Genomic DNA, 17,063 nt, shown 5'->3' with positions numbered 1-17,063 from the left:
TTAGAACGACTCGAAATTGGTTTAAGCGATTTAACCTCTTAACGTACAGATTTTCAACCGAACGTTGTTCCATTTTAATTGTATTTTTTTTTATCACTTTATTACAATATTCACATAAGAACATTATAAATGGTGGTGATAGTGTTCATTGTTGACAACTTAACAATGAGATGAGTAAATGATTTCTTCAGCAGCACTATCTGGTGTAAACATAAAGAAACATTAGAAAACGTGTATATTCAACCTTTTAAAAGGAGAACGGGTCAACGGAAGCTAGGACGAGTATACTCGTCGTTTTAAGTTTTCGATAATAAAAAAGACGAATATACTCGTCCTTTTACGTTAAGTGGTTAAAGACAGCAATTTCGTTCTCAAATACATGCGTCCGTTCAATTCGATGAGGAGCGACTGAATCGGCCTATTCATGAAGATCCACGCCAAACGACGAGGGAATTGTCAGAGATAATGAAATGCTCCCACAATACTTAGAGCGTCACTTTCACTCGATGGGAAAGGTTCAAAAGGTTCAAACGTCAGAACTTATGGGCCAACCCAATATTGTTTTAAAATTCAATCTTTGTTAAGTCTCGAAATAATTTTCAAGGAGCTGTATGTCTTACTTCAACTGTTTTTCGCTCACAGAAGAAGGCAATAACATCATTATTAATCTATTGAAAAGATTCTCTTGCAAAAGGTGTCTTTCAGTTAAAGAAAATTCTAAGTGTTTCTTGCTCATACATATACAGATTTACGTATTATACAGGGTGGACTATTTATTTTGATACACCCTTATAACTTTTAAACTAATAAATATAAAATGCTAAACCTAACATAAAGTTTTATTTTTTTCAAACGGTATTACGTCAGATTTTTATATATTTTAAATCTACATGCAAGGGCGCCCATCAGGGGGAGCAAGGTGGGGCGTTCACCCACCCACCCCCTTCCTAGAGGAAATCGTACTTCAGAATATCAAAAACCCAAAAGAATTTTTATGTTAGTTACAGCAAAATTTGAAACTATATTTGGAATGTCGCTTATACTTGCCCCCCCCCCTTGGAAACCACAACATGGGCGCCCTTGTCTACATGTGAAACGAAAACCTATAATACAATACTTGTTACGCAGTGTTGGAAACTTAAGAGGCTACAGTATCACAGACATCGAGAAGCAACCAAATTTCGGAAGATTCTACAACAATAATAACAAAAATGAGACAGATGGGGTAATTAATGCACATTCAAAATACCTACTTTAATGCCATCTTGCGATGTATTTCGAACAAGTAGGAAGAAAGTTGCAAGGAATTGAAAATTTGACTTTTTTCAAAGGACTTTATTTCTTAAAAAAAAAAAAGTGTTTATTTTAGATAAGTATCACACTCAATTCCACAGATAGTTTTCAATAGATAGAAAGGTAATAATATCGTTTACAACAATTTGATAGCTCAAACCATTCTGGAGATATGAAAAAAAATGTTAAATTTTATGTATTGTTTAAAAATGGTGTATTAGCGAAAAATTTTCAAAACAATTTTTGATTTGCTTAACTTCTATGACATTACAAAAATTAATTTTGGTGGGTGTAATTACAGGTTTTCGGAATTACGTAATTCTAAGCAGTGTTGCAAACTATACCATTGTTTAGGATATCGTTTGCTGAAAATTGATATCGAATTATCCAAACGGTATTCTGATCTTCACATTTATTGAAAACCGCATGTATAATTGGATGAAGCACTTATCTAAGCAGTTTTTCGGAATAAAAGCTTTTGAAAAAAGTTAAATTTTCAATACCTTGTATCTTTGTTCGTATTCATTTGAAATCCATGATATCATGACCATAGTATTACGCAGTAAAGTACTTTGGATTTTCATTACCTCATCCGTCTCACTTGCGTTAGTACTGCTATAGAGGAGACCAAAATTTGGATGTTTGTTATACTATAGCATCCTCAGTTTGCAACACTGAATAACAAATGTGATACTGCAAGTTTTCGTGTAATATGTATTTTTCAAATGTGTAATAACCTGACGTAGCACCATTTATATATATATATATATATATATATATATATATATATATATATATATATATATATATATATATACAGTAGAAACTCGATTAACCGTCACTCTTTTAACCGTCACTCTTTGTTATCCGTCACTGCTCCAGACAGTACTGTACTTTAAATGTGCCGTAATTGACGCCGTGCGTCGTACAGAGCACGGAATAAAGTAAAGCGAAATGGACTGAAATAGTCATGCGTAACTTCCGGTCATGCTAGTTTCCATACAAAAATTTGGTACAGTACTGAAGCCCTTATGGAGAAAAGCATGGACTTGAAACACTCAAGATGCCAGAAATTAAATTCCAAACTGTTATGAATTATTTTCAAGACGAACCTATATTAGTGTAACATGGAAGAAATACGGTTTACTCTGGTCCTGTTCAATCATTATAAGTTATGATGGATATTTATAAAAATCCATTTAAAAAAAAAAGGAGATGCTACTTGATTTCCGCTTTTTCCAACGCCGGTCCGGCTTGCGGCAGCATTGCACCAAAATGCATTACTCTGGTGCATTACTATCTGGACCGGGATTGCCCTTGGAACAAGAGGAGAGCAAAACTCATCTCCAATAGGATTAGCTAGTACAGGTATACAATGGAATAAGAGATATAAAAGTTAGTAAACTGTCTAAGATTTTCTTAAGAGAATTGCTCATTAGATACGCTTCCATAAATATCTAGTAATATTGAAAATTCTTTGTTTAAATTAAAGTTTAATTTTCTCTGACGTCATGACTATTTTTTTAGTCCATTGTTATTGAACGCGACTGTCCATTGTTATTGAAAATCCCCACCCATACCCTTTCGTAGACCCCGCCCCACTCCTACTGTTTTGGTAACTCAATCAGTTATTGTCAGTTTCATTGGACACCTTGAGTTGGCACGCAGATTTAGTGTGTACAGTACGAGTACTGTTACAAAGCGTACAGAGTGTACATACTCCTTATCAACTTACTGTTGATTGTTATGCTTGGAAGATGGCTCAAAAGCGAAAACGAGTCGTGTTAGGACTTGACCAAAAACTATTATTCGCTTGTATAAGGTTATTTATTTCTTCCAGAACCTCTTAAATCTACTTACTGTAGAGGTTTATAACAATATTTCTGTTATCCGTCTATTCGCTTAACCGTCATGGTCCCGGTCCCGAGGGTGACGGTTAATCGAGTTTCTACTGTGTATATATATATATATATATATATATATATATATATATATATATATATATATATATATATATGACTTTTTGTTACGTTGGAAACACTGTTAAGCTGATAGTATAACAGATTATACCAGGTACTGTTTCTTTGTCGATACTTGCATAGTACCAAATTTTAGCATTTTTCGCGTATTAGTTTAAAAGTTACAAGGGTGTATCAAAATAAATGGTTCATCCTGCGTATGTTAAAGAAACTGAAAGCCATTTGACTTATCTTAATGGTGTACGTACCTTCCTTCATATGTTATATCGACAAAAGAATACCATGTACAGATTACTTCAAAACTATGTTCCTACTAAAAAAGAAAATAAAAATGTCTTTCCGATGCCCACCAAGCTATACAATAAGTTACGGACTTACTTAAAATATATTTGATCCACCGAAACTTTAAAAGATTTGCTCAAATTTCTGTATAACAAATGATATTACGATGTTAATGAATGTGTAAATAATGGTATGTAAAATGAATATAATACTAAATAACGATACTCAATTATCTTACGCATATGCTAAACCAAATTAAACTAAATCATGATTAAGTTCTACAAGTGAATAAAATAAATATGTATGGAGTGTACACAGTGTAGAATTTTGGTTGGAAACTCTCTAAACACAGTTTTTAGTAAACCATGAAAGAGAAAAATAGGATAAAATAATAATAAAAAAAAAGTTGAAAGAAATGTAAGCAAAAGGCTTATTCATATCACAGAAAAGGCATATATCACAGGGGAAAAAAGATATTCATTAAAGTAGCGCTTTTGGAAAACCCTGTTTTCATTTGCAGCCTAGAAACAATTCGAAGAGGATTTAAAACATGAGAGAGAAATGTGGATAGGTAAAAAATGGTTAAAAGGATTTAAAATATGTGAAGCACAAGTCTTGTTGTCAAAAATGAACACATGTTAGTGGTCACTCACTCGTTACTGATTGGTGTCCCTCTGGTCCCACATATTTCGGCAAAAATTAAGGGAATACTGCAAAAACATGGCATCAAGGTTTCAGAAGTACCTCCTAAATCTATACGAAATTACATAACAAATTTTAAAGCATTTGTTTAACTGATCCTCATCAAAGTAATGGCATTGATTGAGTTAAATGTCAATGTAACAAAATATACAAAGTGTCTCAAAACTCCCCTGACATTGGGTAAGTCTGTTATTATCAGAGTTACAACAAAATGTAAGAGGGGAAACCGTCTCCAAATATAATGTTTTCAATCTAAAGTGAAGGAATTTTTTAAATCGGACGAGCCGTTTGGGCTGTACACTGTTTATGCGCCCAATGTTAAAGGAAAATGCAACGTTGCCATTTACCTGGACCCAAAACATAAGTTAATGAAATTAACTAACTAACTAAAACTAACTCTATGGTGTATGGAACCCGGAGGTTCAATGCCGCGTTCACAAAAGCTCTCCACTGACTTCTATCCTTAGCCAATTGGATCCAGTTTCTACTTTGTATTTCTATCTCTGCGAGATCCATCTTAATATTGTCCTCCCATCTAGGCGTAGGTCTTCCTAATGGTCGTTTTCCGATTGGTCCTCCAGTCAAGACTTTGAAAGCGTTTCTACTTTCTTCCATCCTAGCTACATGACCTGCCCACCTAAGCCTCCTACACTTAACGACCCTAACAATGTTCGGTAAACTGTATAAATGATGTAGTTCCTCGTTATGTAGTTTCCGCCATTCCCCATTTCCGTTCCTCTTGGGTCCGAATATTCGTCTAAGGATCTTGTTCTCAAATACTTTCAGTCTATGTTCTTCCCTCAGAGTAAGCGACCATGTTTCGCAACCATACAGAACAACAGGCATGATTATCGTTTTGTATATTTTAAGCTTCAAATTTCTCGACAGAATTCGCGACGAAAAGAGATTTTGAACCGAATAGTAACACGAATTCCTTGCTTTTAGTCGACATTTAATTTTTTCGTGAATATGATTTTCGTCTATTAATATTGATCCTAGATATTTGAAAGTATCCACTTTATCAAAAGTATTATTTAATATTTTAACGCATCCACAATTTGCCGTATTACAGTCCCGACGCACTTTCATGTTTTCTCTGCATTTATTTCTAAACCCATGCTCCTGCAAGCGTTTAATAAGATCTCTGCATTTCTTTACGTTGTTCTCCTATCATCACCTATTAAATTTACATCATCAGCATATGCCATAACCTGGTGAATACCGTTCAACTCTAGGCCCTGGTTGCTATCTTTGATTTTCCTTATAGCGTATTCCAGAACAAAGTTAAATAATAATGGCGACAACGTATCTCCTTGTTTTAGGCCATTTTCGACTTGAAAGCTCGTGGACAAAAATTTTCCTACCCGGACTTTACTTTGGGATTCATTTAAACATATCTTAATTAATCTAATTAGCTTTCTTGGTATTCCAAGTTCTGTAAGAACGATGTATAATGTTTCTCTCCTAACTGAGTCGTACGCCTTTCTAAAATCAATAAATAGTTAATGTACCGGGGTATTGTATTCCCATTTTTTTCGAGTATTTGGCAAATGGTAAATATTTGGTCGATAGTTGATCGATTTCGTCTAAATCCGCACTGATAATCTCCAATAATTTCATCTGCGTATGGGGTCAATCTTGCTAATAGTATATTTGAAAGGATTTTATAGGATGTTGACAGAAGAGAAATGCCTCGAAATAATTATTACAGTCGGATTTGTCGCCTTTCTTATGAATTGGAACAATGATTGATTCTTTCCACTCTTGTGGCAATTCTTCCTTGTTCCAGATAAGGAGAATGAGTTTGTGTATCTTGTTCCACAATTTTTTGCCACCAGCTAAAATTAGCTCGGCCGGAATTTTATCTATACGAATGAAATGTGAATGAAATTACTGTCTTTTATACTAACGTGTCGATGGGCAGCCCCCATTTCAAACATCCTCCATTCATTACACTCTTAAAAAATTTATCTACCTCCCGGTAAATGACAACGTTGCATTTTCATTTAACATTAGACGTATAAAGAGTTTACAGACCAAACGGCTCGTCCGATTTAAAACAATTCCTTCACTTTAGATTGAAAACAACATATTTGGAGACGATTTCCCCTGTTACATTTTGTTGTAACTCTGACAATAACAGAGTTATCCCATGTCAGGGGACTTTTGAGACACCCTGTAAATAGATAAAAAAAAAAAAGGAATATTTATACCAGAACAGCTGACCACATTCGCACATCGAAATATCGTAGCTTACAACAATTATCCAGATTAGCAGCGCATCTTAAAGACAATAACCATCGCATTGTTAATTCATGTTTGATAGAGAAAGCATACACAATAACTGAACGAAAAATTAAAACCTATTACATTCATAATTAAAGAGAAACCTACACTCAATTTAGATAAAGGAGCCATAAATGTGATTCGAAGCAGTCTTTTTGCTGCATATTTCTGCCGCCTTGAAGGTAAGGAAAAAACAGTGAACAAGAGTGAACAGTGACAAGCCATTTTTGGCAAGAAGACTTGTACTTCACATATTTTAAATCCTTTTAACCATTTTTTACCTATCCACACTTCTCCCCCATGTTTTAAATCCTCTTCGAGATGTTTCTAAGTTGAAGATGGAAACAAGGTTTTCCAAAAGTGCTACTTAGAAGAATATTATTTTTTTTCGGTGAGCCTTGTACTTACATTTCTTTCTAAACATTATCACCGCTCGCAATATAGTGATAATAAAAAGATTAGTTTAGAATAGTGTTCAATAGCAATTCTCTCTAAATCTGATAAGAAAATAATGGAATAAAGTTGCGAGAGTTTTCTGTTTCTGTGGGGGTGAATGTCTTAGACTCTTAATAGCCAAAAGAGTTTATTTATTTCGACAGACGTATCTCCTAACGTAAATAGAAAATGAAAGTCTTAATTTATATTTATTTTGAAAAGAATAATCAACTGCAATTCATAATGGCATTTATGAATAAAAAATTACGTTGGTGAGTTCATTCTGAAATTACTTTTCATCTACCAAAACTCCCAGTAAGAATTCGAAAACTAAAAACACTAAAACATTTCCTATAATTGGTTGAATACTGAATTGAATTAATAGTTAAATGTAGATCGTTATCTGATAATAGTTTCAATCTAATAAAGTACGTGACGAATTATTAGCGCAATAGTTATCTTAAGAAATGAATACTACTGAGTCCAAGAAAATATGCTTCGAATACATTCCAGCAGAATAATGTATAATACTGCCAAGTCGAGTAACTAATACAAGAATCATATTATTTAAATATTATATTTTCTCAAATTCAGCTGCACTCTTCCCTAGCCGATTCTTAACTATGGAGGATATATACAGTTATTTAAGGTCAGTTTAAAATAAGAAAATTTTAAATTGCTTTTATATTTGTCGCAACTTTAATTTGCGTGGAACATCAGAATTTATTTCTTGTTGGATCAAAAGATCCAATATATTTCAATCAAAAATTTTCTTTTAGGCCTTATATCTGGAGAACTACATACAATGTAGCCAAATCCAAACTATCGCTTAACTCAGTATGATGTGCTTATTCCGTAGAAAATATGAAAACTCGATTTACGGGCCGTTCAAAAATGTTGTGGCTCTTGATTTAAAAACTAATTATTGGCCAAGATCGCAATCTTTTGATCCATTTTTTGGATCACTCCTAAAATTCTTATTAATCTACTTCGTTAATTTAATTTTTATTTGTTTCTTCTATATCTAAGTGATACTAATTAACAAGAATGTGAATTAATCTGATAAAATGTACTTACATCAGTTTTAGACCACGTTTCTTCACAGTTGTTGTTTCGGCTGCCGTGAAAAGACATATTTGACAATCGAAGGTGACCAGGTAACTTCCTAGCTTCACCATTTACAGTAAGATTTGAGCGGCTGACTTTTATTGTACCTAAAGATGGACGGTATCCAGGTCTTTTCATTCGATCAAACGAGGGAACTGAACCATTTTTACGAAGACCAGGAGCAGTGCTGGAGAACGTTGGCTGAGACGCATTCCTTGGCAATATCCCAGCAACTAATCTACTTGGTTCATTGATTCCATTCTCTTCCATCTTTTTCTCATTCATTTCGATCACTTTATCATTTATCTCATTCTTTACGTCTTCATCTTCTTTCCCGCTGCCTGGTGAATCAATTTCCTTCAAATTTTTCTTGTTTTCCTCTTCAACCTTATTTTTCTCATTCTCTTCAGCTACTTGATCCTTCTCCAAATTATTTTTTTTCTCTTCACTTTCGTTCTGCTCCTCTTCTTCTGCAACATCTTCAATCTTCGTACCCTGTTTCTCGTTGGACTTAAGCTCGCCACTTCCGTTACTCGATCCGCCACTGGAACCACTATGGTCTGGAATTTTGACTTCAGTAATTGTCGGTAAGGTTGGAACTGTCGGGACGGGCGTCAAAGGAGTTCCTGGCACCAGCTGATCTAAGTTGAAACTAGAATGTACACCGGGGTCAATATTAATAGGCACCTTCAGTCTCTTCTCAGTGGTTCCATCTGGTAGCTTCACCACAAAATACGATCCTCCGATGGACCCTCGCTCCATTTGGAACCTCTTCTCTTCGGCCATTCGCTGCAAAAGAGGCTTGCATTGGCTTCTGTCTGGGTACATCAGCGGCCTCATCAGAGCTCCAAACACCTGCAGATGAAATACGATCTCCGTGTTATTTAATGTTTCCCCCTATGTTCCTTCATTTGCAGACTCATACAAGCTGTAAAAAAATACAAGTTTTATAATATTTGAAAATATATAAAACCTTTCTCCTCAATCTATTATAGTTTGTACTGTTTCTTTTCTTTTTTAAAGCTGAAAAAAGAAACGTGATATTTCATTTGTAGATGTTAACAGTTTAGTGAATATTAATTTTAAAACGAATTCATGGAAATTCAAACCCTACATTGAACCGTTCTGCATAAAATGAACTCATAGGCAGAAAACAAAGTCGTTTCGAAGAAGGCCTAATCACTGCGAAATTAAAATACCGCTAATTTTACAGTAATTATATGATATCTTCAAATAGATAAAAAGATAATCGAAATGTGAAACAAGAGCGTGCTAGACAATATTATTTTGAACGAGATACCGTCATCATGAGTCACCTAGTAGCTTTCCGTTTGCAGCCATTTAAAAACGCGAAAATAAATGCCGATTTTCTAAATGGCTTGAAATCGAAAGCAAATAAGTGAGTAGTGATAACGGTATCCTATTGTAGAAAATTATATTGTCTAGTGAGCTCTTGTTTCACTTTTCGATTATATTTTATCTATTTGAAGATATCACAGAATTACTCTAAAATTAGCGGTATTTTAATTTCGTCGTGATTGAGCCTCTTAATATTTTGCACTGTTCGTTAAACAGTTTGTTTGTGAAAGTAGATTTAAAAAAATAAAAGGAAAAGAAAGAAAGGAAGGAAGGAAGAAATTAGAAATGCAAAGTGGCTACAAAGTCCGGAATTAATTGGAAAATTGGCAATTATTTTGAGGATCTAGCCATCACGAGAGTGTTATCTTCTCTCGACTATTAAGCTGTTATATTTTAATCCCAATTCTATCTCAAACCATCTTCTTAACAAGTGAGAATCTAACCCAGTCGTTATCCTCTCCGGAGATTATACATTTTCAAAACTTTCTCAAACTTCTCTATATTTTCTTCAATATATAACGATTGAGGACAGCCGATGCACTGGTTATTCTTCTGCTTAAATGATTCAACGATTTAAGACCGGGATATTTCCAACATACACCTTAAATTGCAAAATTCATCATATGATAAAATCAATGAGATTGAGATCATTTGACTGTGAATCCCAGTCCTTTTTTTTTTTTTTAATCCAACGTCTGAGAAAGCTGCCATCCAACCAGTGGCGTATGATTACTACTAATCACAGAAAGAAAAAAAATCTCCACTAGACTTTATAGCCACGATCATGATAAAAATTAAAAAATAAATAATTTTCTATATTTTAAGCAGCAGTGTGAACTCAGTAATATTACCAATCATTTCACTTCAAAATTTGAATAATTCCTAAACAGTTCTTGCGCTTTCTAGTTTTCGCCTCTTCACTACAATCTTGTTCACGAAAGATAAGAAAAAGTATTAAAATAGTAAAAATATTAAGACAATAAAGAGGAACTGACAAAGGACGGATGTACTATGATACTGTAGTCATAAGACAAAGTGTTCCTACAGCTCTCTTCCTCAGTGAGTTAGTTCCTGTTTATTTCCTTAATTTTTGTTTTACTTTGTTTTTATTTATTTATTTATTTATTCCTTTCTCTCATTCTCGAGGAACAAGGCTCTAGGAGAGAGTCGAAATGTAAAAGATGCAAGAATTATTCAGAAATTATAATTTGAAATAAGTGTGTAGTAAGTTTTACTCCTTAGTAAGTTTTAGTCCTTACCGTTATGAGTCCTTTCATATAGAACAGTTCAATGAAACAGTATATAAATTTGATCAAATTAATACAAAAAGCTCACTAAAAGTAGAAACCAGACGAAGAGTATTTTAGACACAGGTGACTGTTTCTGTGAAATTGAGCAGAAATCACAGAATAAGTTTTCTTGCACTCACTGTCCTAAATAATGGTATTTAGATCCTTGTACTTCGAAAAATCGTAATGCTTCATCAGAGGAAAGAAATTATAACTGAACACAAGATGAAAATGAGGAAAAACCATATAGATTACAAAAGTTGTTCACAATGTATTCACATACCTTCTTAAATAACGGTTTATTGCCAACGAGCAGAAATCTTAAATAGAATCGAGATAATCACCACCATTACCTGTGCCAATCTTCACTTATTTCTAAATGTCATAACCAAGTTCACAATTTGATTTCATCTTGCACCCCAATATGTTAAAGAAGCATGGTTCATGAGAAAGACAAGGATATCTCAATTAAGCCTTGATTCAGGACAACTAAACAAAAGATATGAGGAAGTTGTGTATTTAGCAATGACAAAAAGAAACATTTTATGACATGGGCGCCCGAAGAAAAGTTTCTAGGGGGGGTCATCTCTAAGGTTGCTATATTATGTCTGAAATTTAATATACGTGGTTTGCTATATTATGTATACATTTTCGTGAGCCAGGGAGAACACAGGTCCCACCCTGCTCACCTTTGGGCGCCCATGGTTTAGGATTAGTTACTGATAACAGTGTTCAATATCTCCATTTAACTTAGGACTTCTGTCCACTAATGATAGGCCGGTATTGTGGAAGACTACTTTATATAATTTGAACAATTTCTGTAATATTTGATTCGTTTTCAACTATTCTGCCCCGTGTATTAACCACTAATGAAAACTCACGATTAGGTTCAAGTACAAATAATTAAACATGTTTATTTTGAAACGGTGAAACAGGGGGAATTTTTCTGCTAACTGAATGTATATTTCTAGAACTTTTAGATGGAAAGGGTAATGTTTACTGTTGATGGCATATTCATGTGGGTTCCATCAGTGTTCTTTTGGTTAAGGAAAAGAATCTGAAGAAGGGTTAATGAAACTGGACCACGACATGCTATATTTATCATGGTCTCTTTTACCCTAAAAGGCAAAACTAAAAGATATTACACTTAAACATTGCAATTTATGCTCTGTGATTCTGATAAAACCTCACAATGATGAATAAGGAGATATAACGCTATTGTAGGAACTGCGCTTCCCAGCAATAGTTGGTGCTTTATTGAAAAAGCTTCATTTAAAAAAAGGAAAAAAAAATATTACTCTCAGATCCAAAACCATGAAAATGTATACACAATCTTTTTACTTCTCGTAGAATCAAACGCACAAACGAAAATGTACGTAACTGAATAAAGTTTTGAAATAGCTATCAACTGCTTTCACAAAAATATTGTATTACTTCAGCTATTGCTGAGAAGAATTCGTTGTCCGTTAGTGTTCAATTTAAAATTCCCTAACAAATACAATAAAAAATAAAAAGGTCTGACTGAAGATACTGCAAAATGAAAAGAAAAGTATTTAGAAAGTAGGAAACAACCCTCCTTCCATACAAAAGAGAGACCATCTCTTGCCCTACAATAATCAAAATATGTAATTTTTACTTTACTTTCCCGTAATAAGGAGTATTGGTTTCCATTTCATTAATTTTTCTCTGTAAATCATGCTAAAACAATGGGCAGGGTGACATCTTTCCTTGCCTTCACGCAAAATTGACTTCTTCCCTGCGGAAAGTTAACAACAGAGTAAATATTAACCCGGTAGCACAAAAAAGCATAGATTGCCTAGAACATTCGGATGTGTTCTCATACTACTCGGATGAGCCTAATGAGCCTACTCTTATCACAGGCATTAAACTGACAATAATTTCTGTTGAGGTTATTGTAACGGTGTAGTGAGCATTAAAATAAAGGGTTTCGTTAGGCCTCATTGTATTGCTTATTTGTGCTACAATATATTAGTAATTACTATGTGCATCGGTTCTCTGGAAACCAATCAGTTTAGGTTATTCCCGCTCACAGTTTTATAGAAATTGTAGTTATTGCCACACCTTTACCCAGACAAAACGTACGCAAAATTTTCCGAATGACATGTATTTCTCAGAGCATACCTGCAAATAAATAAAGGGCCTATCCGCAAGGGCGCCCATGGTGGGGTTCCAAGGTGGGGGGCAAGTATAAGCGGACTGTTTTGGAAATATAGTAATCAAATTTTGCTGTAACTAATGTAAAGAATTTTTACATTAGTTACAGCAAAATTTGAAACTATATTTAAAACGTCGCTTATACTTGCCCCCCCCCTTGGAAACCACAACATGGGCGCCCTCGCCTATCCGGATACAATGATGTGAATAGACTTTGGGGGAGATGGCTGAAATTCAGCTCAAATGTACAAGAGATTATGTAGGTTCTATATTCCACAAGCAAATTGTCTAAAATGGATGGAACATTATCAAAACGCACGAAACATTAATATAAATGGATAATCAATAATAATAATAATAAAAAAAAACAAATAATTCTTCCACTTATCTCAAAAACCAAAAGAATGAGATGATTGAAATTCAGTTCAAATGTAGAAGAGACTATGCAGATTCTATATCGCAAAAGCAAATTGTCCTAAATTAGATGAAACATAGTAAAAACTCAAGAAACATGAACATTAAACTCAATGGAAAAATCAATGAAAAAAAAAAATGAAGTCGTCCACATATCTTAAAAACTGTAATAAGGAGGTGGCTAGTTGAAAACTTATTGCGAAGACATAATGAAGAGCTTAAATACGATGTATAGCACGTAAGGTAAACATAGATAGAACATTGTCACAAAAACAAGTTGTTTGAGTGAAATCAAGAATAAGTACGAGGTCCGACAATAAAGTAATGAGAATGTTTTTTTATCCGCTGATGCTGGCAACCTTGCAGGCCGAAACCGCCGCCAGCTTATGACCTTGGGCTTGCTCCACTAGCGCAGCATGTGACACTCACGAAATATTATTCGTTGTGGAGTTAGAGGTTGAAGAGTGTGGTCATGTATTGGAATCTCCTTCTGTGTGAAACTTGGTGAGACTGCCGCGGTAACGTACCGGAAGCTTCAGCAGGCCTTCGAAAATGAAGTGTTATCAATGGCAGAGCTGTATCGTTGGCACAAAATGTTTGCGGAAGGCAAAACAAAAATCGAAGATGAACACCGCAGTGGGCGACCCACAACAACACGAACGGAAGATAACATAGACAGGGTGAGGGAACTTGTGCGAGCGGATACCTAACCGTGAAAATGATTGTGAATGAACTGAACATGAATCGAGAAACAGTGCGTCTGGTATTAACTGAAAATTTGGGAATGAGAAAAGTGTGTGCCAAACTGGTTCCGAAAACTCTCACACAGCAAACAAAGATGACTGAAGGACTGTAGTGGCTGATTTGTTGGACCAAGTGAAATCTAATCCGGATTTACTGAATAGAATTATCACTGGTGATAAAAGTTGATGTTTTCAATATGACCCCAAAACGACACGACAAAGTGTGTAATGGTGTTCGAAAGATTCGCCACGACCAAAGAAAGTCCACATGTCGAAGTTCAAGATGAAATGCATGCTTGTGTTCTTTTTGACTCCAGGACAATTGTCCATAAAGAGTGGGTACCTCCAGGGCAGACAGTAAATCAACATTTCCACACAGAAATTCTCGAAAGACTTCGAAAACGCATCCGTCGTGTTCGTCCAGAGATTGCTGACACCTGGATCCTCCATCACGATAATGCACCAGCCCATATTGCATTGTCTGTTTGACAGTATTTGGCATCAAAATCCATTACAGTGCTATCACACCCTCCTTATTCACCGGGCATCGCTCCGTGTGATTTTTTCTGTTCCGAAAGGTGAAAGCAGTTCTTAAAAACCCGCTTCGAAGCAGATACCATTTTGAAGCAGAAACAGACATTCAAACAACGGTAGCACGGGCTTTGGCAGGCATCCCAAAAGATGACTTCCAGAGATGCTACCAACAATGGAAACACCGATGGAGTAACTGTGTGCAGGCACAAGGGAGTACTTTGATGGTGATCACATTGTGGTTGGTTAAAAATGTAAGTAAAGTTGCTTTCTCCAGCAATTCTCATTAATTTATTGTCATTCCTCGTATATGCATCTTCAGCGAATTACCCAGGGCGCCCCACGCGGAGGTTATGTGCTTAAAATATCTCACATCTGGATTTGAAATTTCCAGACTCTATTTAGTACGGAACGTAACTTTTGACCTGATCACATGACACAGTCTGGTCCTTATGGCAAACCGAATAGAATCTTTAAACGATTTGAGAATTCAAAAAGATAAACATTTCATACATGATCAGAAAGTCAGGCAAAATACGTTTTTAAAAATGCAAATGAAACTTACAAATTTTCAGGAATGTATTAGACATAAAACAACTTTATAAAAGGATGCCTGACATAAATTAGATTGAATGTCTAAAGGACCATCTGATGCAACTTACCGCACAATTGAGTATGATTCCTGCAAGAATGAGGTTGGCACCTTTCCAACCAAACTGATCCAGCAGGAGTGTGGCAAGAGGAGCAAATGCAAAGGTGCCCACCCCCGAGCCACACACTGCAATTCCAGTGGCAAGAGATCGCTTCGTTTCAAAATAGTATCCCACGCACACTACGGCAGGAAGGTAGATGAGACCAAAGCCAAGGCCTGGAACGACAAGAATGATAAAAGACTTTTTAACAAACATCTGTTGCTACAATTTTAATCACAGACACAAAAGTTGATCTCAAAATAGCAGCGGCATCTGCTTGCATTGCTAGGAAAAGAACTTCAAGGAAGTAAGAAAGCTTTAAATTAGGTATGTATGCAAGGTACTTTTTTTTTGACTATAAAGGAATGGAGATATGGAGTGGTGAGTTGCAAGCCTTCTTAACTTTTACGACTTCTTTAGAACATTCAGATTTCAAGGACTTGTCTGTATTTCAGCAATAAACAAGATAACACACACAAAAAAGTACCAATTTTTTTAAACCCTAACCTATTCTTAAGTTTTTCGGCTAAGTAAGTGTAATCAATCATAATTGTACTTCGGATTTGGCAAAGGAAATGCGAATAAATACAAGAGTTACATTAAGACGTTTTTAATAGTAAGTATTTAGAAGTCCTCAAGAAGGGATGAAAGCATTTCGAAAGGTTAAAGGTTTTAAACTCAAATTTCGTAGAAATATGAGTCAATATAAAATCTCCGTAAAAGTATATTTTAAAAAAATATTGGCCATGATTTAATATTATCGTCCCCCTATCACAACATACAACACACTTTGACACAAACCTGTCTCAAACTTAATCTTCTGCAGCTTGCAATTTATAATACATATAATGCTAACAGATTGGGTTAGATTCATTAGAAACGAAACAGATTCTTGCTGTAGAAAATACTTATTTTTGTGGCATAAATTAAAGAAAGATTGAATAATAATTTAATGTTACGTTACAACTAGGTCGTATATAATATACAGCTTCGGGACTTATTTATGAGGTGTTGCACGCTATATTACTCGCATTGAAATAAAACTTGACACAGATAGTTTTAAGAAGTTAAAAGCAAGTAAAATTACGTTTTATTTCTTCAAAATATACAGCACGAAGAAAAGAGTAACTTCGAAAGTTTTCTTTTTATTTTTATTTTTATTTATTTATTTATTTTTTTTTTAATGTTACAGCACATATGTTGTTGTGTAGATTTTATCTGAGATTGGTGGTGCAGACTTTTGTCCTACAAAGAGCAGTTTACAGTGGAGATATACTTATATTGGATTTACTGTATACACCAAATTTAAACCTGAAATATCTTGACTTCTTAATTATCAACTTAACTTTGCTAATGAATATTTATCTTATTTTAGGAATGAAATTCAAGATTACAGCCAGCTTTGGAGTGAAAAGGCCATGTGACCATGTTTCATTTCGTCTCTTTTTATAACAAAGTTTTAGAGAAATATGACATGCAAAAGAAACCAGCAAAAGGGGATAAATGGAAACATCTTTAAGTTTTACGTTCCACGATTATCCCGATTAGGCTAATGGAGACGATGATTATGAGAAATGAATGAAATGGTGGAATGGAGGAAGTAGGAGGAAACGGGAGAACATAGAAAAAACCCACGCACGCGGTGTTTATCCACCACAAAGCTCACTTGGCGTGACCTGGGATCGATCCAAGGACCCCGTGCAGCAGAGGCGAACGCTCTACCACTGAGCCACCGCTGCTTCAGCAGATGAATGAAGAAACTTGTACATACAATGC

General features: G+C 34.9%; 1 protein-coding gene across 2 annotated transcripts in view; it reads right to left on the bottom strand.

The window, feature by feature from the left end:
• LOC145685782 (uncharacterized) overlaps nucleotides 1–17,063 on the bottom strand; it is a 296,487-nt gene that overhangs the window by 32,884 nt on the left and 246,540 nt on the right. For both annotated transcript variants that reach the window (XM_081758309.1, XM_081758308.1), the window contains exons 4-5: nucleotides 15,258–15,463; nucleotides 8,055–8,939 (exon numbers count right to left, since the gene is read on the bottom strand). In XM_081758309.1, coding sequence (XP_081614435.1) covers nucleotides 8,055–8,939; nucleotides 15,258–15,463 — 1,091 coding nt within the window. The remainder of the gene's footprint in view (nucleotides 1–8,054; nucleotides 8,940–15,257; nucleotides 15,464–17,063) is intronic.

Source organism: Thermobia domestica, chromosome 5, assembly GCF_964235325.1.
Source record: "Thermobia domestica chromosome 5, izTheDome1.hap1.1, whole genome shotgun sequence".
Classification (NCBI taxonomy): Eukaryota; Metazoa; Arthropoda; class Insecta; order Zygentoma; family Lepismatidae; genus Thermobia; species Thermobia domestica.
Note: the sequence above shows the minus strand (reverse complement) of the source record. Positions and strands in the feature narration are given on the sequence as shown.